This window comes from Procambarus clarkii, chromosome 41, assembly GCF_040958095.1.
Source record: "Procambarus clarkii isolate CNS0578487 chromosome 41, FALCON_Pclarkii_2.0, whole genome shotgun sequence".
NCBI classification, from domain to species: Eukaryota; Metazoa; Arthropoda; class Malacostraca; order Decapoda; family Cambaridae; genus Procambarus; species Procambarus clarkii.
Window position 1 is genome coordinate 19211700 of NC_091190.1, and position 19738 is coordinate 19231437.

The following is a 19738-nucleotide window of genomic DNA, read 5'->3' on the forward strand; positions in this document are numbered from 1 at the left end:
CTGTTGTCGGAAAATCCGACACCATTTAATATCATACAGATAATAGCTGTATTACCAACAAGTTACCCATAGAAAACGTAACTTGTAGTGGAATTACCATTACCAGGGAATTACGCCCTGCCCTGGTGACTCTCTATTACTCCCTTATCTATCCTTATCTCAACTATGGTATTTGTGCTTGGGGTTCTACTACCCAAAATCACTTACGTCCTCTAATTACCCAACACAAAGCCGCTATTAGAACAATATCCAACTCTGGCCCCAGACATCACTCGGTACCCCTACTCAAATCTCTTAATATGTTAGATATTAAGTCACTGCACATTCTCTCATGTGTATTATACATATATAAAACGCTAAACTATAATGCCAATCCTGATCTTAAAAGCTTCATAGAAGGTTGTAACAGAACCCATGAGCACCACACCAGAAATAAATACAGTTTTGATATTCCTAGAGTACGTCTTAATCAAACTAGAAATGCTCTGCAAATCAAGGGGCCCAGAATGTGGAATGACCTTCCCAACCATGTTAAAGACTGTACCTCTCTCAACCAGTTTAAGATAAAAACTAAACACTACCTAATAAATTCCCTGTAATCTACCTCACTCCTCTATTGTCAACCCATGTCTGTTATTTTCTTTTTTTTTTTTTTTTTTTAATCAACACTGTTTGTCAACCTTTTGTATTTGTGCTGCTTTTTCAGTCATGTTCCCCCTTTTTTTTATCTTTATTTGTATTTGTTCTCAACATCTTTTATTCTTTATGCTCAATTAGTATTAAGTTCTAGATATTAATGTTTTCTTGCCCGAAACGCATTGCGTAATAGTGGCTTTAGGCATTGTATGTACTAGCTCTATCTATATATCAATCCATTAATGTAACATCACTTGTATGTATATACCTTACCTGAATAAACATCTGAATCTGAATCTGAAACATCTACCGTCTAAAGAAAACGGGATATCACCACATACTATTATAATTCACCAGCTATTCTGCTGGGAATTATTCTTAAATACATTAGTCTTTGGACTTTACCATCATAAAAACATCTTATATAAATTAACTTAATTATCAATATTAAAGTAGAGTAAATGTGACCCTTCTATCACTTTCTGAAATCTGGACAAAGTAGGCCAGGCGTGAGGGAGGAAGGAGGGAGCCATTGTTGTGTCACCTCCGAGACGTGTGGAGCAAATTCGGCTCCTATCATTCTGGACAATGTCGGCCAGTAACGTCAATAGGATGGAGTGTTAAACAGCCATTGTTTATATTGAGACCAGAGGCTCACACGGGAGCAAATTCGGCTCCTGTTAATTTACTTGGACGTAGTGTTATGGAAACCAAAGGTACCATCTCCAACACGATGTCTACAATCAAGTTAAGTGTCTATCCGAAACCCGTTTATCATTCATTTATGGCCATTAATGTCAGGATATAGGGTGACCCGGTTAGATCGCGAAATCGCCTCAAACTAAAGGTAATTAAGCCAGGTCTTCATGTTCCATGTACTGTATAGTGTTTTCTCTGATATAGCTTGTCATATATAGGATTCTGGCTTCACAGCTAGCGCACTTTTGACAGGTCAAGACGAGGAGCAAGATTTGTGCACCAGTTACTGGGTGATGGAAGCTACCTCAAAGAGGATAATTTGGTGTCTACACCCTAGTTATACCTGGTGGACTAACCTGCTCTACTATAAGATAAGGAACCTCTTCAATGTATGTAGTTAATTTTGTAGTTTGATTGGCTGCATATATATATAATAAACCCCCCTAATGTGTAGAGGATCGATTTGTGAGATTAAGAGATTATTGCAGAAATACAGTCCACTTATCATTATACAAATTGCTATCGAAGTATATAAATTAACGTAAATATAAATTCATATAAATTAAATAAATATAAATCTCACAGGTCGGTTCCCACAACTGTCAACCAATCAGCGGCCTCGACCAACACCACTCTCATCCCATGCCTGATCAGTGTAGCTGAGAGAGAGGCGGGAACAGACAACGCAAAATACGTGAGAGTACTGAACAGGCTGCTCGCCCAGAACAACCTGCCTACAATGTTGATACCAGCAGACCTATTTCAACATCACAACGCTGCTTCAACCCAAACAGACGAAATTCCAACACCAACAGTAACCGCAGTCATACCGCAACCACCACCACCGGAGTCGAACCCAGCACAAGTCACCCAGGCAACAGCATCCACCCAGACTACCTCCACAGCAGACCAGTCAACCTCATCACCTGCCCCCACCAGCCGGAGACGGAAGAAAAGGAGAGCAAAAAGTCAGCAAGTGGAATCAGAATCAGATTCAGAACCAGAACCAGAGTTCCTAGAAGCCTCGGCTGAGACCTTTACATATGAGTCCCCAGACTTCGACCTAAACCCAAGCAAATCAAGCAAGAAAGTGCCCTGCTATGGACTTTACCTCAATCACGGTGGCACTTTCAACGGCAATCGAAGCACAAGAATGGTCATTGCCTTAGAATGCAACAGGATCACCAACCAGCTCAGGACCTGCATTCCTTACCCTGTGTTTGTCCACCACGAGACCGTTGAACATTATGTAGACCTCTGCGCCCTGGAGAGTGAATACATCGACCCTAAATTCGACTTCAAGAGGGGACAAGTGACCTTCCTGGAAGAAGAGGAAGACCCGACAGGAACAACAATACCATGCACCGCTATCATTTGGGAAGTACATGCGAATACCTCCTGGCCAAGACACCACCAAGCAACAGTGAACTTACCTCTCACCACCTCAATAAGGAAGACGCCTCCTCCAAGCCAGACAGACCACCTCAAGTGAACCAGGACGACATCACCCTGCCCCACCACTAGCCTCCTGCCGCCCAAGAAGAACTTAAGCTACAGGCTTTGACTGAAAAAACATCTCCAATCCAAGGTGGACGGGCCACCGAACTTTCAAGCCTCCTCTCTCCACATCCAAATCCTCTTCCAAGAATTTCATCGCCCCATCCTTCTTCCTCCCTCATCCTTTCCAAGCTCTTTGGACATCAAAGCGAAAAGCGAAACTGTGTACAGGAGGCTGTTATGGCAGCAAACACTCTCCAGGCGACCATATATCTTGGATAAGTCGCTCCACGTAATTGCATATGGTAAAGGAAAGGCTACTTGGAAGGATTCAATTTACATGAGATTACGATTAGGAGATAAATATATCTGGCAATACGGTGTTGATGTCAGTGAAAAAGATAAGGAGTGTAAATTATGTAGTATGCCGCACGCCCACACCTTAGAACATTATGTATTAGAGTGTCACCTTATTGAAAAATATAGAAATAAGGAAATAAATAGTGTACCACATCAAATTGTTTGGATGTGTGATAATGGTATAATAGACAGTATACTTAGGAGCTACAAGAATTTTGTCCCAAGAATGTAACAATTATATGCTGTACTTGCTGTATGCAATGTTAAATGGGATTCTTGTACTGTTATATGTCTATTTGTACTCACTGAATTTGTGCGCCCCTTGAGGGACTTGAAGTAGAGGGGGGTAGAAATAGCCTAAGCTACTCTATCCCTTTGAGATGTATTTATTGCTTATCTCAATAAACATACTTGAACTTGAAATTGTCGCTTGGACCATCGACTTCCTATGGCGTCACCTATAATAATAATAATAATAATTTTTATTTAGGTAAGGTACATACATAAAGAGATTTTACAAAGTTTGTTGGCTTTATAGATAGAGCTAGTATATACAATGCCTAAAGCCACTATTACGCAAAGCGTTTCGGGCACCTCTCATATTTACGTCTCATTTCGTTATGAAATTTAGATTATTTCAGAGTAAAAATAGGTTTGATCATGTTCTACGTGTAGCACCAACATTATAGTAAGTAAATATACCATATTTCTTTATTACTTACGTAATGCTAGGACGATTTGTGTAGTTTTGGGCCGATTTGGGTAATTATACAATATTGTATATTGTTTCTGCTGTATTGTGCCTACCAATTTGTTGTCAACTACCATTTTAAGATGTCATTGCAATCAATCATAGCTACCTATGTGCTTTAATATACTGTACCTATAATTTTCTCTCATCTTTTTTTTTTTTTTTCATTCCATGTAATGTTATCATTTTTTTCTCTATAAATTTTGCAAGTATTTACCTCCTTAAAATTTTCTTAGATTAAGGACCTGCCCGAAACGCTGCGCGTGCTAGTGGCTTTACAAGACTGTAATTACCATAATTGTATCCTCACATTCCTTATGTACATTCTTGTATATGCATAAATAAATAAATAAATTCTATGGACCCCTAATAAGGTGTTGTGGAAAGAGGAGGGAGCAATGATGAGGAAGATCAGATGGACACGATCAGCCCTATATGTGCTGCCTGCCCCTGGAGACTAGCATCTTCATGGCAGAACTTTACACAAGTTCAACCTCTACATCATTTGCTTTTTAGACGTCGACATTAGTTTGTCATTGTGTTCAACTCTTGCCCGAGCCCTCATGGCTCTGGAGCCTTTTTAACCTTTGACATCTTGTGGTGGTCAAAATTCAATTCTGGCTTTTTCTTATCCCTAGCAGATTTAAGTAAACTTTTGTTGGATATCTGACTATATTGGAGTTGCGTATCTCAAATGAACTTGTGGAGCGGCCACTAAGGGATTCATACTTGCCCCATTACCCCCAAAAATTGATTCTTATTCAGATTTCTACTGTCATTCATTTTATGACTATTGGCCAGGCATTACAGGTAACAAAGTGGGCACTCACCCATCCCCTTGGGTTTCCTCCTACCAATGTAATAAACTGTGGGAAAGTAATTTACAGTCTCCGTGGTGTAGTGGTAAAACACTCGCCTGGCGTTCCGCGAGTGCTATGTCATGGGTTCGTATCCTGGCCGGGGAGGATTTACTGGGCGCAATTCCTTAACTGTAGCCTCTGTTTAACGCAACAGTAAAATGTGTACTTGGATGAAAAAACGATTCTTCGCGGCAGGGGATCGTATTCCAGGGACCTGCCCGAAACGCTACGCGTACTAGTGGCTGTACAAGAATGTAACAACTCTTGTATATATCTCAAAAAAAAAAAAAAAAAAAAAAAAAAAAAAAAAATAACTTTAACAGTAACTGCAGTTCCCGTAGTGTAGTGGTTAAACCGCTCGCCTGGTGTTTCATGAGCGCTTTGTCCTGGGTTCATATCCTGGCCAGGGAGGATTTACTGGGCGCAAATCCTTAACCGTAGCCTCTGTTTAGCTCGCCAGTAAAATAAATGCCTAATTGTTACACAATTTTTTGCGGGGTCGTTTTCCAGGGAAAATAGGATTAAGGACTTGCTCGAAACGCTACGCGTACTACGTGGCTGTACATGAATGTAAAAACTCTTGTATATATAAATAAATTAATAAATTATTATATACCATGCCATGGGTCCCAAGAAAGTCAGTGGTAGGGTTCAACCTAAGAAAACACATGTGAGTATGACCATAGAGAAAAAACCAGAGATCATTCGTAAACATGAAAATGGTATGAGGGGTTGTTGATGTAGAGTAGAGGATGTCCCTTCCTCATTTATTAAGAAAATGTGTGCAGTATGGAAAGAATTGCAAAGTTTTGCAGAAAAAGTGTCACCCAAATGAAGCTGTAGCAGGCTGTTGTGTTAACCTTTTTAATGACAATGTGATGTCTCACTTCAGACAAGTGTTACAACATAGGGAAAAACAAGTCTCTACGGAAAGGTTCTTGGTGAGAAAAAAAAGCAATGAGCCACAACCAGGTCCTAGTGGTATGCAGGCAAAACATAGGAGAGAGAGAGTACCCCAGAGAAGTCATCACTGCCTGATGTTACAATGGAAGGGGAACTCTCCTTCCAAACAGTGACACCTCTCCTCCTTCCCCCTCCTCACCATCTTCCACACACCAACAAGAGTCCTCGATAAAGGTAAGATTAACATATGTACTGTAATGCAGTTAGAGAAAAAAATTGTATTCGGTATAAAATGTATTTTTAAGTTAATATTTTTGGAGGTGTGGAACATATTAATTCAATTCCCATTGCTGTATTTATGGGAAAATGTGTTTCGACTTACGATCCGTCTCTGGGAACAGATTAAAATCGTAAGTCGAGGCCCCATTGGACTCATATTCTCTTCGAGAGATGTAGGACAAAGGGAAGATATGAGCAAAATTTACATGTGCCTGAAAATCATTTACAAGTACAGTATGATATATTCAATGTCCTAGTTAATCAAGGTAAGAACTTGTAACATTAGTACAAAATTTGATGTTCCAATTTAGAAAGGATATACAGTAGGATTTGGTTTAGCAATAGGGTTGGGGACAAATGGAGCAAGTTTTTAAAAATAGGTAGAAACAAGGGAAATTGTTTTTCATCTAAATAGAAACAGCTTTGTGTGAGGTGCTTTTTTTTTTTTTTACAGTAAGGTCACAGTGACAGTACAAATTACCACAGCTAAACAAATGCATTATAGTAGTACAAACACTTCACAACTTTCCATGTCTGGATTTGCTTCGGAAATAATTATAACCAATCGCCACACCTGGACAAACATCACAGCTTGCCACATAACCAACATGGCTGAGAAGGAGTCAAAAACAAATAAAAAAATATTAACTGTACATTTATTTTATTGTTCCATCTAGCACACTCCACTTTTAAGGGCTACACACGAGGACAGACATAATTAACTTTACATAAAGGCTAGACTAGCTTGATTTATAAAGTGGATTTCAGTGTCATTCTTTACAGTATAATATTTATATATGATCTATTTAACAAGTTCCTGATATAAGATGGAATTTAGAGGTAAAATATTTTAAGCCACTGAATTACCATCCACTTTAAATCAGCCAATCACTAGCTTGTAATTAAACAGACTCCCACTGCATACATGCACGCATCTCGCGTGCACACACACATGCTCGCACATGTGCACACATGCATATGCACACACATGTGCACACACATGGCTGCTGCTCTGGCACACGGCACAACACCAGCCTCAACGTGCAGTCAACCTTTACACTTAATAGTGCTTTTCAAAATTATAAAATACAGTACGATAAAAATTTAATCTTTGTGACAACAAAAATTCTCCATTATAAATTTAATTTAATTGCTTCTGCATAAAAAAAGTGATTCAAATATATTACTTGCAAGACAAGGGAGTGAATACAAAAAATTATATATAATATATACTATATTATATATATTTTGTTAGAGTTTCAATATGTAGGGAATCATACACATGGGTCATGAACCTGAGAGAGAATAGGGGACAGGAGCCATGATATACACCTATAACCCTTAGGGAATAGGAGCTACAATATATTTTGAGCCATGACTATGGGAGGCGAGAGGGCAGGAGTTATTTATGACCCTGGGAAAGGAAAACGGGAACATTATACCAAAGCAGAGATCCTGGGAATAAGAACTGGGAAAGTAGGGCCACAATTTTCCAAAAGTAACTCTGGAGAAAATGTGGTGTAATCTAATAGGGTTGGGAGAGGCAGGGGGAAGGAGAGGAGGGAGTTGAAAGGGTTGAGTCCATGGTAGTCACATTTGTCATCACACACCTCTTTACTGGCCACGCCACAATGCCCACCGATATTATGCTATACAACCTTCAATCACCAAACTCGTATCCATCACATTCCTTTTCTTCAACTATCGCATCATATGAAGAATGCCACTTGTGTGAAAGATCTGCCACCAGTCTTAATATAATGAGTGACAATTTCACAAAGGGGTCTCTGTGGTCTGTGAAGAACCTTGTCTATTTCTATCATGTGCCCTCATCACATGAAGGACCTCTCCTGGCCCTACCAATAGCCATCACATGCACATGGAGGGTGTGACCAACATCACTGTGCTGATCATTATTATCCTGTTAGTGTAACAGAGTGGGCCAGATGCATGGATCTTGACTCGTTGCTAAGCTCCTGAGGAGTCGCCTAACACCACCACCAAAATGTACATTGATGCCATTCCTAGCAATATATAAACTCCCACTTTTCCTCTCATTTACTGTAATTTATTTATACTGACGATCTAAAGCCTTGGGCTACTAGTCAAAGTCAGTCCACAATAAACATTATTTAAAAACTTTGTAAAAATATTTAAAGTATTGTAATGAGAACTGTTTTAGCAGAATGGTGACAAAGTTGTAGTCTCTTACAAAAGTATAACAGTCTTCCTTGCCTCATATGGTACACAAACCTTGTTTAAAAGCAAAACCTTTCTTAGAATAATCCTGCCATGTAAATTGCCTTTTTTGTGAATGAAAATTAATACCTGTACAGCAAGATATTTCTGGAATAGTTTTTCTTTTAAATTTAGCTGATCATAAGACACTTTAAAATAATAGTGAATGTACACAGTATATATGCATGTCAATGTGTGTGGGATTTTTTTTATAGAGATTATAAAATGATTCACAGTTTAAATTAGGTTAAAAAAATTATCCTATGGTTTTGCATTGAAAAACGTATAAAAAAACATTTTCCATCCTGCTAAGATTTTTCACTTAAAAAAATCACCAAAATTACACACCCTTAAACTTCTAACTATATCTGCATTGCTCAGCTTTAAAATCCTGTGTACCAAAGTCATTTACGTTTCGAGTGCTATGCAGGCAATTTAATGGCAATAGTTTTGAAAACAAATTGCTGCCAATATTTATATAGTACAATCCCGTTACTTTGAAAACAAAAAAAAAAGAGGACCAAGTTGGATTTAGCCAGGGGCTCCAGTAAGTAGCCCTGAAGAGTAGTTTATTTTCATCCCGATTTCCGAGATTTGCTGGGCGTCACTTAACCAGTTGTCTGGGTCTAGTGTCACAGTATGTGAGGTTGTGATACATGTCAACCACTGTGTGGTGTTATTCTCTATTCATGAATGCTTATATTGCACAGTAACTGTACAACAGATTTAATTAATACTGTGGCTGAAAGTGGTGCATCAATCATATCTGATTTTATAGCTGCACCACCAGTGTGGCCACTGATAAATTTATAAAGCCAGTACCATAAATTAAAGTGCTTAACAACCATGGTAGGGAGGATAGTGGCAACATTATTTTATGACTGCATCACAACAGTCATGAGGCAGTTCTCTCTGCCCCCAAAATTCTCTTTGCCAGTCTCTTGGTGGTACAATGAATTGACTTCACTACCCTGGGAAAGCATATCATATCTGTACAACAGTGTAGATCTGTAGAGTTGCCTGCTATCCAGGGGAACTCTACTGCCATCCTACTCCTCAAAATTATTTACCACAACAAATCTGCCTTCACAGACTGTACCTTTTACTCTTTTCATAAGAAGACATCAGTATGCTGGAGGTAGGCAGTGGATAGATGCATGAACACACAACATTGTGTACAATACTTGATACCCTCAAACGTACACAGCACAAGTACACAGGTGTTATGTTAGATGAGGTTTGTGGATGGTAGCAGCCACCCTCGATGCCAGACATAGCAAAATAAATCTGCAAACAATATGTTGAAAGCCTTCAGAACTTAAATGTGAGGTAGATTAGAGATAGTACTCTTGTTTGTACTGAAAAATGACTATTGTATACTGGTTAATGTGAGCTGTAGTAAGGTTGCCATCTCATGGTTCTCACATGCACATAGACCACTTGACTATCAAAATCTCACTAGTTACACACGTCACTGCAGTTCCAGTATTTTATACTCCAAAAACCAACAATATATTACATACTGGCCTTAACAGTGCACTTAAACCCACATAAGCTAATTAGAATGTGAAAGTGAGACGAGAAAAAGCGAGTGATGTGATCGTGCATGTGGGAGCCCTGGCCAAGCCAACCACCTACTGGTCACCTTGCAGTTAGACACCACACTCTACAGGTCAGAGCACAGGGAGCATAGTTACATACACATTTGGCTAAATATGAGGAACATGTAAAATCAATTGTATATGCAATATATTTATATATATATTACGTGATAACTTTGTATTGAGGACCACACAAAGGAGCACTTCTCCGCTTGGTAGTATCACATGTTATTGGTATACACAGCACCATAAAGTTTCTCTCGATTAGGATTTGCACGAGTTTGTTAGGAACGTAGATGTTACCGACCGATAGAGGTAGAAGAATTACAATGAGGTAGCTCCTGAGGTCTTAATCTACATACAAGAGAATGCATGTCCAGCTGTCTCTGTTCATAAGTGACCATACACTTGAGGATAGCATTGATAAATTTTGCAAGAGTGACTGGTGCTTGTTGAGGGATACAATATTCTAATCTTGCCAAATACCGGACTCTTCACCACTAAGATTCATCTAGCTTATTATTTTTCACATTACTGTATTATTAAATGTTACTTTATTGATGAAAAGACTGTTTAGTGAAGATGGTTATAGTGATGATGGGAAAGTGAAGATGGTTATAGTGATGATGGGAAAGTGAGGATGGTTATAGTGATGATGGGAAAGTGAAGATGGTTATAGTGATGATGGGAAAGTGAAGATGGTTATAGTGATGATGGGAAAGTGAAGATGGTTATAGTGATGATGGGAAAGTGAAGATGTTTATAGTGATGATGGGAAAGTGAAGATGTTTATAGTGATGATGGGAAGTGAAGAGAAGAAGTGGTAAAAGTAGTGGCAATGATGAATGTAGGTGGGATACCCAGCAGTGTTCAGGTAGTGAAGATGGTTAGTGATGATATTCTTGTATAATGAATATGGATAGTAATGATAGTTGTGTAATAAAGATGGTTCCTCTATCACCTGAGTAACACCGGATACCCCATCTAGTTAGTTTATAAACTTGTGAACCAAAAAATTGCTACTACGTATATTATTTTAAGTTTTCTTAAAGCCCCAAGGATTTGACTAAAGGATGTGTTTGTGAGTAGCAGGCATAATATAGTGTGTGGTGCAAGCGCAATCCCCACACACTTGACATCTTGTGTGGGCTCGTTGGGAGACCAAGAGACAAGAAGGCCCTTGTGTGATCCTCGTGACTATTCGCTACACGCATTACTGTATGTAAAATTTGCCACACCTAGAACTAATTTCAGGTCAACTAATAATGAACACGTATTGCAACAATGTACACAAATAAAATTATTCACAAAAAATACACATTTGTATTAGCAGTCCTGAGTTAAGTAATTGTGTGAAAGATTCTGAGATAAGGAAATATCAGAAACTAAATAACCGAGGTAATTTAAGAGTCTTCTGCATTATCTCCTCAGCACCCACTTCCCCCCCCCCCCACCCTCATTCACACTCTGACAGACACACTCACTCACTCACCAGTCATTGAGATCTTAAAACCTCTCCTATTAAGTTCGTTCATTTCATCGACTCCATTTCAAGGTGCAGTTCATTTCACGATTATTTTAAACTATTCAATAATTAAAATATATATTCCTAACACTAAATACATTTTACATGCAGTATCAAGTTGTGTAAACAATACTTTATTTGTAGATGAAAAGTGCATAAGAAATTTAAAGCCTTTCATGCCCAGTGACTGTCATAATTCATATCCTCAGCACAGGTAGACCCTCCAGAATGTGGTACATGCTGCCTCCTGTAGGTCTAAACCATGCGACTGGGCTCTACACCTGGCACACCAGAGATCAATGTGAACATTTTAGTGAGCTCACTGGAATGTGTAGACTGACTGAGGACACTGTGCATTATAATAAAAAATAATGCTTTATCAAATCTGATACTATAAACTACTACTGCTTGTGTGTCAAATAATGCCCTATCAGAACACTAGTTGAAAATAATAATAAACAAATATTGTCTCTTAGGGAGGAAGAAAGAGGGTGGGGGGTAAAGAGGTAGGGGGAAAAAAAAAATACCTGTGCTGGAGCACCGTTATCACCAGAGTCGTTGGATGTGTTAGGCCATGTATCCTTGAGCAAAATCAAACTACATGAAAAGGTCATACGGAGTACACCATAATACTGACCATTCCTCCGAGTACAGACGGCAACTGTAGAAAAGAACATTAATCCTCCGTTTAGTTATTATGAAGGGCTGGATACACGTCATACTTCCTGAGTTTGTTTTGGTTATATAAATCCCTGAAAAACTTGAAACAACTGTTGTATGACATGCAGAGTCTGACATATCACTAATTCTATGCTTTTTTTTTTTTTTAAACCCTCGTACAGTCTTGCTTTTGTTTGCTTCTCTACTATCGGCACTAAAATATTTCCATACATACTATTAAGACTGCTTTGTCCATGAGTGGTATGAAACATGTCTAAGATACTAAGGTTGTTAGCAGGTCCAGATTACTTCATACAAAATATAACTATTTAGTTTTGTACGTTTGACCTGGAAGATTTTCCAACAGAGTCAGGAAACTAACAATGGCTACATAGTGAGGTGTGTAAAGTCTTTAGTGAAACCCTAAGTGACCTAGCAAGGTGCTGTAACAACTAGGATACAAAATATGAGGTAGATGAGGATGGGCTCTTCACCCAACATGGATACCTGAGCATCTTGTTCTTATGCTTCCTGCAATTTTTTTTTTTTTTGTAATGCAGGGCAAGGAGGCAGACTAGCATGTACTATATAAAATCTTTAGTTACATAAGAATCATTCTGCCGAGACAATAAGCAGAATGGTGGGGAGAAGTAGGATCAAGTGTGTCCTCCTTGCCCAGCATCCTGCTACATTGCAGGGTGAGGCCATGAAGGACCTCTCTACTCCCTGGCTCTGACTGCTTGTGTTTTTGCTGGAGGGAAATTGTTGGCATCTATAAAAATAATACTGTACATCTACAAACATCTTGTGCATGCTTGATTTTGTTGAGCATAAGGCACCCACACCAGAAATCATTCATTAGATTATAAACAGAAGAAACATACCATCCCTTTCCTGGACTTGTGATAATCTTCTATAAAATATAACCATTTCAAATAAAACCTACAATTAACAAGGTCCATATGACAACTCCACGCTTAAACTATGGTATTGGGATTATGATATTAGCACACTTTAAGCTACAATAACACCGGCCATGGACCATACGTAACACAGTTTAGCATGCTTCACAAGCACTGCTAAAGACCCACGCGCGAGTCCAACAGTCTGACTATTACTAGCATCAACTATAGCCTACCAACAACACTGGCAAGGCTTGCAAGTACCCAAAACGTTCATCAGCTGTTTACTGCTTGCCCAGCCACATATGGATACCATCTGGCCTATGTGGCCACATTCTGTACACAGAGCACCAAGTAGCACCCAAACTCACTGTCACACTGAGGTTCACATCAACTAGGCCTGTGCACTCTGTCCTGCCACTGAGCCTATAATATGTAGCCAGGCTGTGGTGGTCAGCAGTAGGGCTGGAAGAGGCACACTAGTGCCAGGGGCATCTACGTGGACAGTGAGAAGCCCCTTTCACTGCAGTCCATGAACCATTCGCAGTGTAGGGCAGGAGTCTGGGATAATGGAGATGAACGCCTGCTACTCCGGGTAGGGAGGATAGAGTGCACGGCGGAGCTGGGCTGGTAGGGCCTCGGGCCGTGAAAAGTCCACATTCTGGTGCTCCCGTGCGATATGGCAACGCACCGTGAACCACCGAGTAAATCCACGGTGGCAAATTGGGCAGGGAATTCTTACGCCTTTGTGGAAACAGCGAATATGCGTTCGTAGGTTATTCTGGTGTCGGTATGATCGAGGGCAGTATGGACACTTCACCAGCTCAACTGAAAGTAAGTTACAGTGAAAGTTGGTAAAAAAAGCAATTATATATCACAATGCATAATATTGTATACAATAATTGTTATAAAATAAATATAATAAAATATATTTCTGTACTCTATAAGGAAAAGCTACAGTTAAAAAAAAAGAAAGAAAAAAAGGCAATCAAACTAGGTGAACTAAACTGTCGAGCAACACTACGTACACTACACTAAACTACAAGGGACAGCCGGTGTGGCGATTGGCTATAATCTGGAAGATGCAGGGGCAGTGGCATCCAATTTCCTATTGTTTGGAATGTTAAGTCTGTGAACAGTCCGCAGGTGTAAGTTTCTGCTGAAGTTGTGTTTGAAGGTTGATCCACAGAGGGCACAGGTGAACACACGGCGGCGTTGCGCATGGTCAGTTCTGATGTGGCGGGCCAGAGAGCTCTGCACCGAGTACGACGCCCCACACACTCCACACAAGTGCCGCCCACGCGCGTGCTCCAACCAGTGGGTACGCAGCTCTGCCAGAGAGGCGTGCCCCCGCCCACAGGTGGAACACACCCACCCTCCAGGGGGCATGGGAAGCTCATCATTTGACTCGAGCAAGGACGATGGAGCCCCCCCTCCTGGGTCTCCCTCGCCCCACACCAGACACTCTGCAAGAAATAACACCACCAGTAAGCAGCCACCTGAAGGCTAGTGCATCAAGATGCAGCCCTCCATCCACATAACCTACTACCCACACCATCCACTTGCATAGTGGTGAGGTTAGCAGGCATGAGGGCAGGGGCCTGAGGTTAGACTGAAGCCTGAGAACCCTGACCTGACTCGCACAGGTCACTCTTACTGTGGTGTTCTTTCTCGCCGAGATCATGCAATGAGCCAACCCATGCAATATATGAGCAGCAACCTTCTAGTCACTAGTGACCCACTACCCCCACATGCACACTTCACACTAATCAATGAAAACTATAATATTGGAAAATACATAGAATTGAAAAGTAAAAGTAGCAAGTTGCACGTTTGGTTTAAGAAAAGGAACGAGAAAGCATAGGAAGACAAGCTTTCATTTCACTAGAGAACCAATTCATTACTTCATCCTTTAAAATTAGAAAAAATGTAGTCAACCTAAATGGATTCACAATATGCACTACAGATATAGTGCAAGAGTTGATCTTGCATGCACAGTTGAAAATTCATTTGATTCGAGCAATAACTAGAGCAAAATGCAGTATATAAAATTACAAACACATGCAGTATGTATGTGTGTGTTTTATTTAAATATATATACTGTATATATGTGTATGTGTATGTGTATATGTGTGTGTGTGTGTGTGTGTGAATCACGAAAATAAACACGTGATTAAAAATGTGACTAGTGTCAGACCACGGAGGAAAATTGAAACAGGAATTTCCCCCCCCCAGATGGGGGCCTGGTAGCCTGGTGGATAGCGCGCAGGACTCTTAATTCTGTGGCGTGGGTTTGATTCCCGCATCAGGCAGAAACAAATGGGCAAAGTTTCTTTCACCCTGAATGCCCCTGGTACCTAGCAGTAAATAGGTACCTGGGAGTTAGTCAGCTGTCACGGGCTGCTTCCTGGGGTGTTGTGTGTGTGTGTGTGTGTGTGTGTGTGTGTGTGTGTGTGTGTGTGTGTGTGTGTGTGTGTGTGTGTGTGTGTGTGTGTGTGTGTGTGTGTGTGTGTGGGTGGGTGGTGTAAAAAAAAAAAAAAAAAAAAAAAATTAGTCAACAGTTGATTGACAGTTGAGAGGTGGCCGAAAGAGCAGAGCTCAACCCCCGCAAAACACAACTAAGTGAATACACACACTGTACACACTGCATATAATCTGATACAGTACGCAGGATCAACATCCACTTAACTAATAACCTTTACTGTACATTATTCTAGACAGGAAAGATGTAAGAAAAGACCTCTGTTTCAACTTGGATAAGGTGTACATGTTGGGCAGCACTAAAATCCTAAGCCACTGCACCAACCTCACTGACTGCTTTACTAGCATATCAAAAGAGCCCCCTACCTGTAGAGGTGTTTCCCGAGGATGAGGTGGACAGGTTACGCGGGATGGAGGAAGTATTGGTGATTTCAGAGGTACCATTATCACGGCCACCATTACCAACTGCATACTCTTCCTCTTCCTCGGCCACATCCCCCTCTGGCGTGAGCAACTCAGTCTTGCTGATGATGAAGTCTGGTGGATGAAGAGAAGGCAACGAACCAATTTAGAAAAAGTTTTCATACTGTGATCTGATCTTAAAAGGCAATTTATTCAGTACGTGTATATGTCTGAGGATATTTGACAATAATGGTAGGCCTTAATAATACAGTACTGTATGTTGAAATTACTTAGTATAGCAACAAATTTTTGGTTTTCTGTATCAGGCTCCTGGAAGCTTTGTTTCTATAGCAATAATTGTGTGCACATAACAGTTAAAAACATTAAAAATTTTCCTTTACCTGACAAGCATTATATAAAACATTGTTTTTAATCATTAAGGTAAGATATCTTGCTAGCTATTAAAAAAGTCAGATTAAAATTTTCAGGAGGTATGATTGTTACCATATTTCCTCTCCAATGAGGAAATATGACAGCACATTTAGATCTATATTACTGTCAATAGGTAGGCGTTCCTTCATGCTGCTTATTACCAAATGCATATTCTATCGTACAGTATATATGTAATTATTACATGCAAACTAGAGAAAGTACACAACTGCGAACTTCTCTCTCTCCTGCCCTCTTCCCCAAATCTTCCCACCCCCTCTCTTATCGTTCTTCTACTCTTTCCACAGGGCGCCCTGAGAGCTTGCGCTGGCCTCCTTCACCAGTTGATGGCCATGACTGCGCTGTCAGCTGGGTGGACAGCGCTTCGGATTCGTAGTCCTGAGGTTCCGGGTTTGATCCCCGGTGGAGGCGGAGACAAATGGGCAAAATGTTTCTTTCACCCTAATGCCCCTGTTACCTAGCAGTAAATAGGTACCTGGGAGTTAGACAGCTGCTACGGGCTGCTTCCTGGGGTGAATAACGAAAGGAGGCCTGGTCAAGGACTGGGCTGCGGGGACGCTAAGCCCAGAAATTATCTTAAGATAAATAACCTCAAGATAACCTCCCCCTCACCATCTCTCCCCTTTCCTTCCCTCACTTAGCTTTTTCCCCCAACATCTCTCCTCTCTCCACTCTCTCTGCCCCTCTCCCATTCTCCCCACCCTCTCCTCCCCTCCCCTCTCACTCCCTCTTCCTACGTTGTTCTCAAAAAGTTTAATCTATAATACGAAGTACAGTACTGAAAAAGTGTTTAACTCTACAGAAAACAACTATTTCAGACTCCATGAAAATCACAAGGAGATGCACCATAGGTGCTGATATTTTAAAAGAATGTGGCACAGACCAAACCCAACTGGCTTATGACACTCCTATACCCTCTATAATTCATCTTGCAAAGTTGGACAGGCTAGCCCTACGCATCTGGCCTCCAACTTCGGGCAGGCGTTCTATTTTATTGACACTAGTATACTGTAGATTCAATACAGTAATCTTTCACTAATACTATACAGGAAAGTTGATGCACAAACCTTCTGAGGGGGAGAGACTATCCTTGTCTTTGGGACTAATAGATTTCTCATCATCATTATGTTGTTCTGATTCTTGGTTACTGCTGTCCCTCTCGCCTCCCTCCTGGTGCTGGTGCTTCTCACTTTCTCGTTCACACTCGACGTTCCGTTCCAGTTCCCTTTTGCATTCCCTTTCTCTTTCCCATTCTCTCTCTCTTTCTCGTTCTCTCTCTCGTTCCCATTCTCTCTCTCGTTCACGTTCCTTTTCTCGTTCGTGTTCCTTTTCTCGTTCACGTTCCTTTTCTCGTTCGCGTTCCCTTTCTCGTTCCCGTTCTCGTTCCCGTTCCCTTTCTCGTTCTTGCTCTTGTTCAGACAGTCTCTGATTTTCTCTTTCCCGTTCCCTCTCTAGTTCTCTCTCTCTCTCACGTTCTCGCTCTCTCTCTCGTTCTAGGTCGTGGTCAGAGGCACCTCTAGGGGGCCAGACAGGAAGAGAACGATCCTTTACATCATGGTGATCATAATGGGCAGGTGGTGGCAGTTTGTGAGGATTCCGTTCCAGGATCTTCTTAGAGTCGTGGAGGAGTGGTAACGTGAATGGCAGCCCAAATGACGGAACCCTCCTGAAAGAAATGATCACAAGCTATCACTCGGTGACAAAGCAGGTTAGATATGGTACTTCTCTTTGCAAGGTTAATTAGGAAGTTGCAATTACTGGCATTTTTGGGGGAAAGTACGAGTTATATACTTAAATGATTAGTTCACCGATTTAACATGTCTTTTTACCTCTGACTACTGGCAATGTATATACAGATTATGATTCATTACTGTGTAATTTCCTGGAGTAATATTTCAATATAGTTGAGGTATTTCAATCAGCTATATTCTACTTAACAAAACAGAGAAGTATCGAATTACTTACCCAAGCTGCTGAATCATCTTTGTGTCTGGTGCAGGTGACTGTGGAGAGGTTCGTGGTGGTAGCAGACTGGAGCCTGCTGTGGGGTCATACTGTGGGTGAGGAGATCGAGGTCTCACCAACCCACCAGGAAAGAAGGGTGGAGCTGATAGGGCTGGACCTGGGCTTTTAGAGGAAGTGCGGGACATGAGAGAAGATGAGTAGAGAAATGATCGTGCAGGTGTTAGCGAGGCAGAAGTGGGAAGAGAAGGCCCTGATGGGGATGCAGGCCGACGAGAGTATCCTCCAGGTACCATGTTAAAGTTTGACAAGTCCCGCAAGTCCCTGATATCTGGTCGTAGGTCCCTGGTGGTGGGTGGTCGCTGCTCTCGTGCCTCCTGCCCAAGGTTTAGGGCTGTTTCTACTGGAGAGGGCTTGGGTTTCTTGGCAGGTGGGGGTGTGGGCGAGGTCCTGCTGCCTTCACGAAGACGCTCCTTACCTCCACCACCATCATCTTCCTCCTTACTTGCTACATCTGCTAGACCTTTTATCTGTAAGAAAAACTTGTAACTGTGACACATGCTCCACATGCAAGGTACATGTCTAATGGATATAGAGTATGGTATTATATGTCCTGCACTGTAACAACATTGTACTCACACTTGCCTATCTCTATTTATTTAATAAATCTTCAAATCTTCATCCACTTCAATTTATGAGAGAAAATATATTGTACAACCTGTGCTGTCATTGTACAGAATATTGTACACTTTTGTGAGTGTTTTAATGAGTAAGGAGGATAGGAATTATAAATGCTTGAAACTACAGTACTTTACAACTACATAAATTGTTTTGATCTCATCTTTTTTTTCAGACTTGATCCCTCAATTGCCCATTGAGCCAGGGACACACAATGTTCATAAAAACCTTACCTTCAGCGTCTCGGCAGTCTTGAGTAGTGAGGAGAGCTGGTCCTGCTCGATGTTGACCTCTCCCCGATACATGTAATCGACGAGCGCCCGCAGGTCAGCATAACGGGTGCCATCCATGATGATGACCGGCTGTTGCCCCTCTGGGGATGCCTGCAAGATGCGCTCAAAGTGGGCCGAGGACGCCAGCAACACCAGCTTATGCACCCGAAGGACATGGCCTGTGAACAAGAGCCATTACTGAGTTAAGAGTGCAAGCATGTCTAGGGGTCTTGGCATCCTTGCTGTACCGGGCAGCATCCTAGATACTACTGCACGGCATCAGACGACTGCCACGTATGGGACAACTATATATATAAATATATACAGTATTATATTATATATTAAATAATGAGTAGTAGCATAGTGTTGTATACTAAAGCTTGTAAAATGTGAGACGAATGTATTTGTATAGGAGCACACTCCTCGTTAATCATATTTGACTTTTGTGGGCAATATATTATTACCACAACTTTATTAACAGATCTTCCATCATACTTTATAAATAAATGTAGGAATAAAGATGCAGTACTTATTTTAAAGCTTTTACATTCATACAACTGATTTTAGTGCTCTTACAAAACA

The 19738-nt window shown here is 40.9% G+C and overlaps 1 protein-coding gene and 2 long non-coding RNA genes across 9 annotated transcripts in view; 2 read left to right on the top strand and 1 right to left on the bottom strand.

Moving 5' to 3' along the window:
* The first annotated feature begins 1101 nt into the window (after positions 1–1101).
* LOC138373296 (uncharacterized) lies at positions 1102–19689 on the top strand. Of its 2 annotated transcripts, none has more exons than XR_011231131.1 (3): positions 1102–1383; positions 17742–17952; positions 19060–19689. It is a non-coding gene; the product is annotated as an uncharacterized lncRNA (long non-coding RNA). The 2 variants fall into 2 exon arrangements; XR_011231130.1 differs by lacking the exon at positions 1102–1383 and adding an exon at positions 4325–5940.
* Positions 1390–3615, top strand: LOC138373297 (uncharacterized). The gene is made up of 2 exons (XR_011231132.1): positions 1390–1724; positions 1921–3615. It is a non-coding gene; the product is annotated as an uncharacterized lncRNA (long non-coding RNA).
* Positions 6630–19738, bottom strand: part of LOC123761094 (zinc finger protein chinmo) — a 140609-nt gene continuing 127500 nt past the window's right edge. For all 6 annotated transcript variants that reach the window (XM_069339451.1, XM_069339449.1, XM_069339450.1 and 3 more), the window contains 5 exons: positions 19118–19335; positions 18210–18736; positions 17312–17910; positions 15759–15929; positions 6630–13739 (listed from right to left, as the gene is read on the bottom strand). In XM_069339451.1, the coding sequence (XP_069195552.1) occupies positions 13498–13739; positions 15759–15929; positions 17312–17910; positions 18210–18736; positions 19118–19335 (1757 nt within the window). In that variant the 3' untranslated portion in view covers positions 6630–13497. The remainder of the gene's footprint in view (positions 13740–15758; positions 15930–17311; positions 17911–18209; positions 18737–19117; positions 19336–19738) is intronic.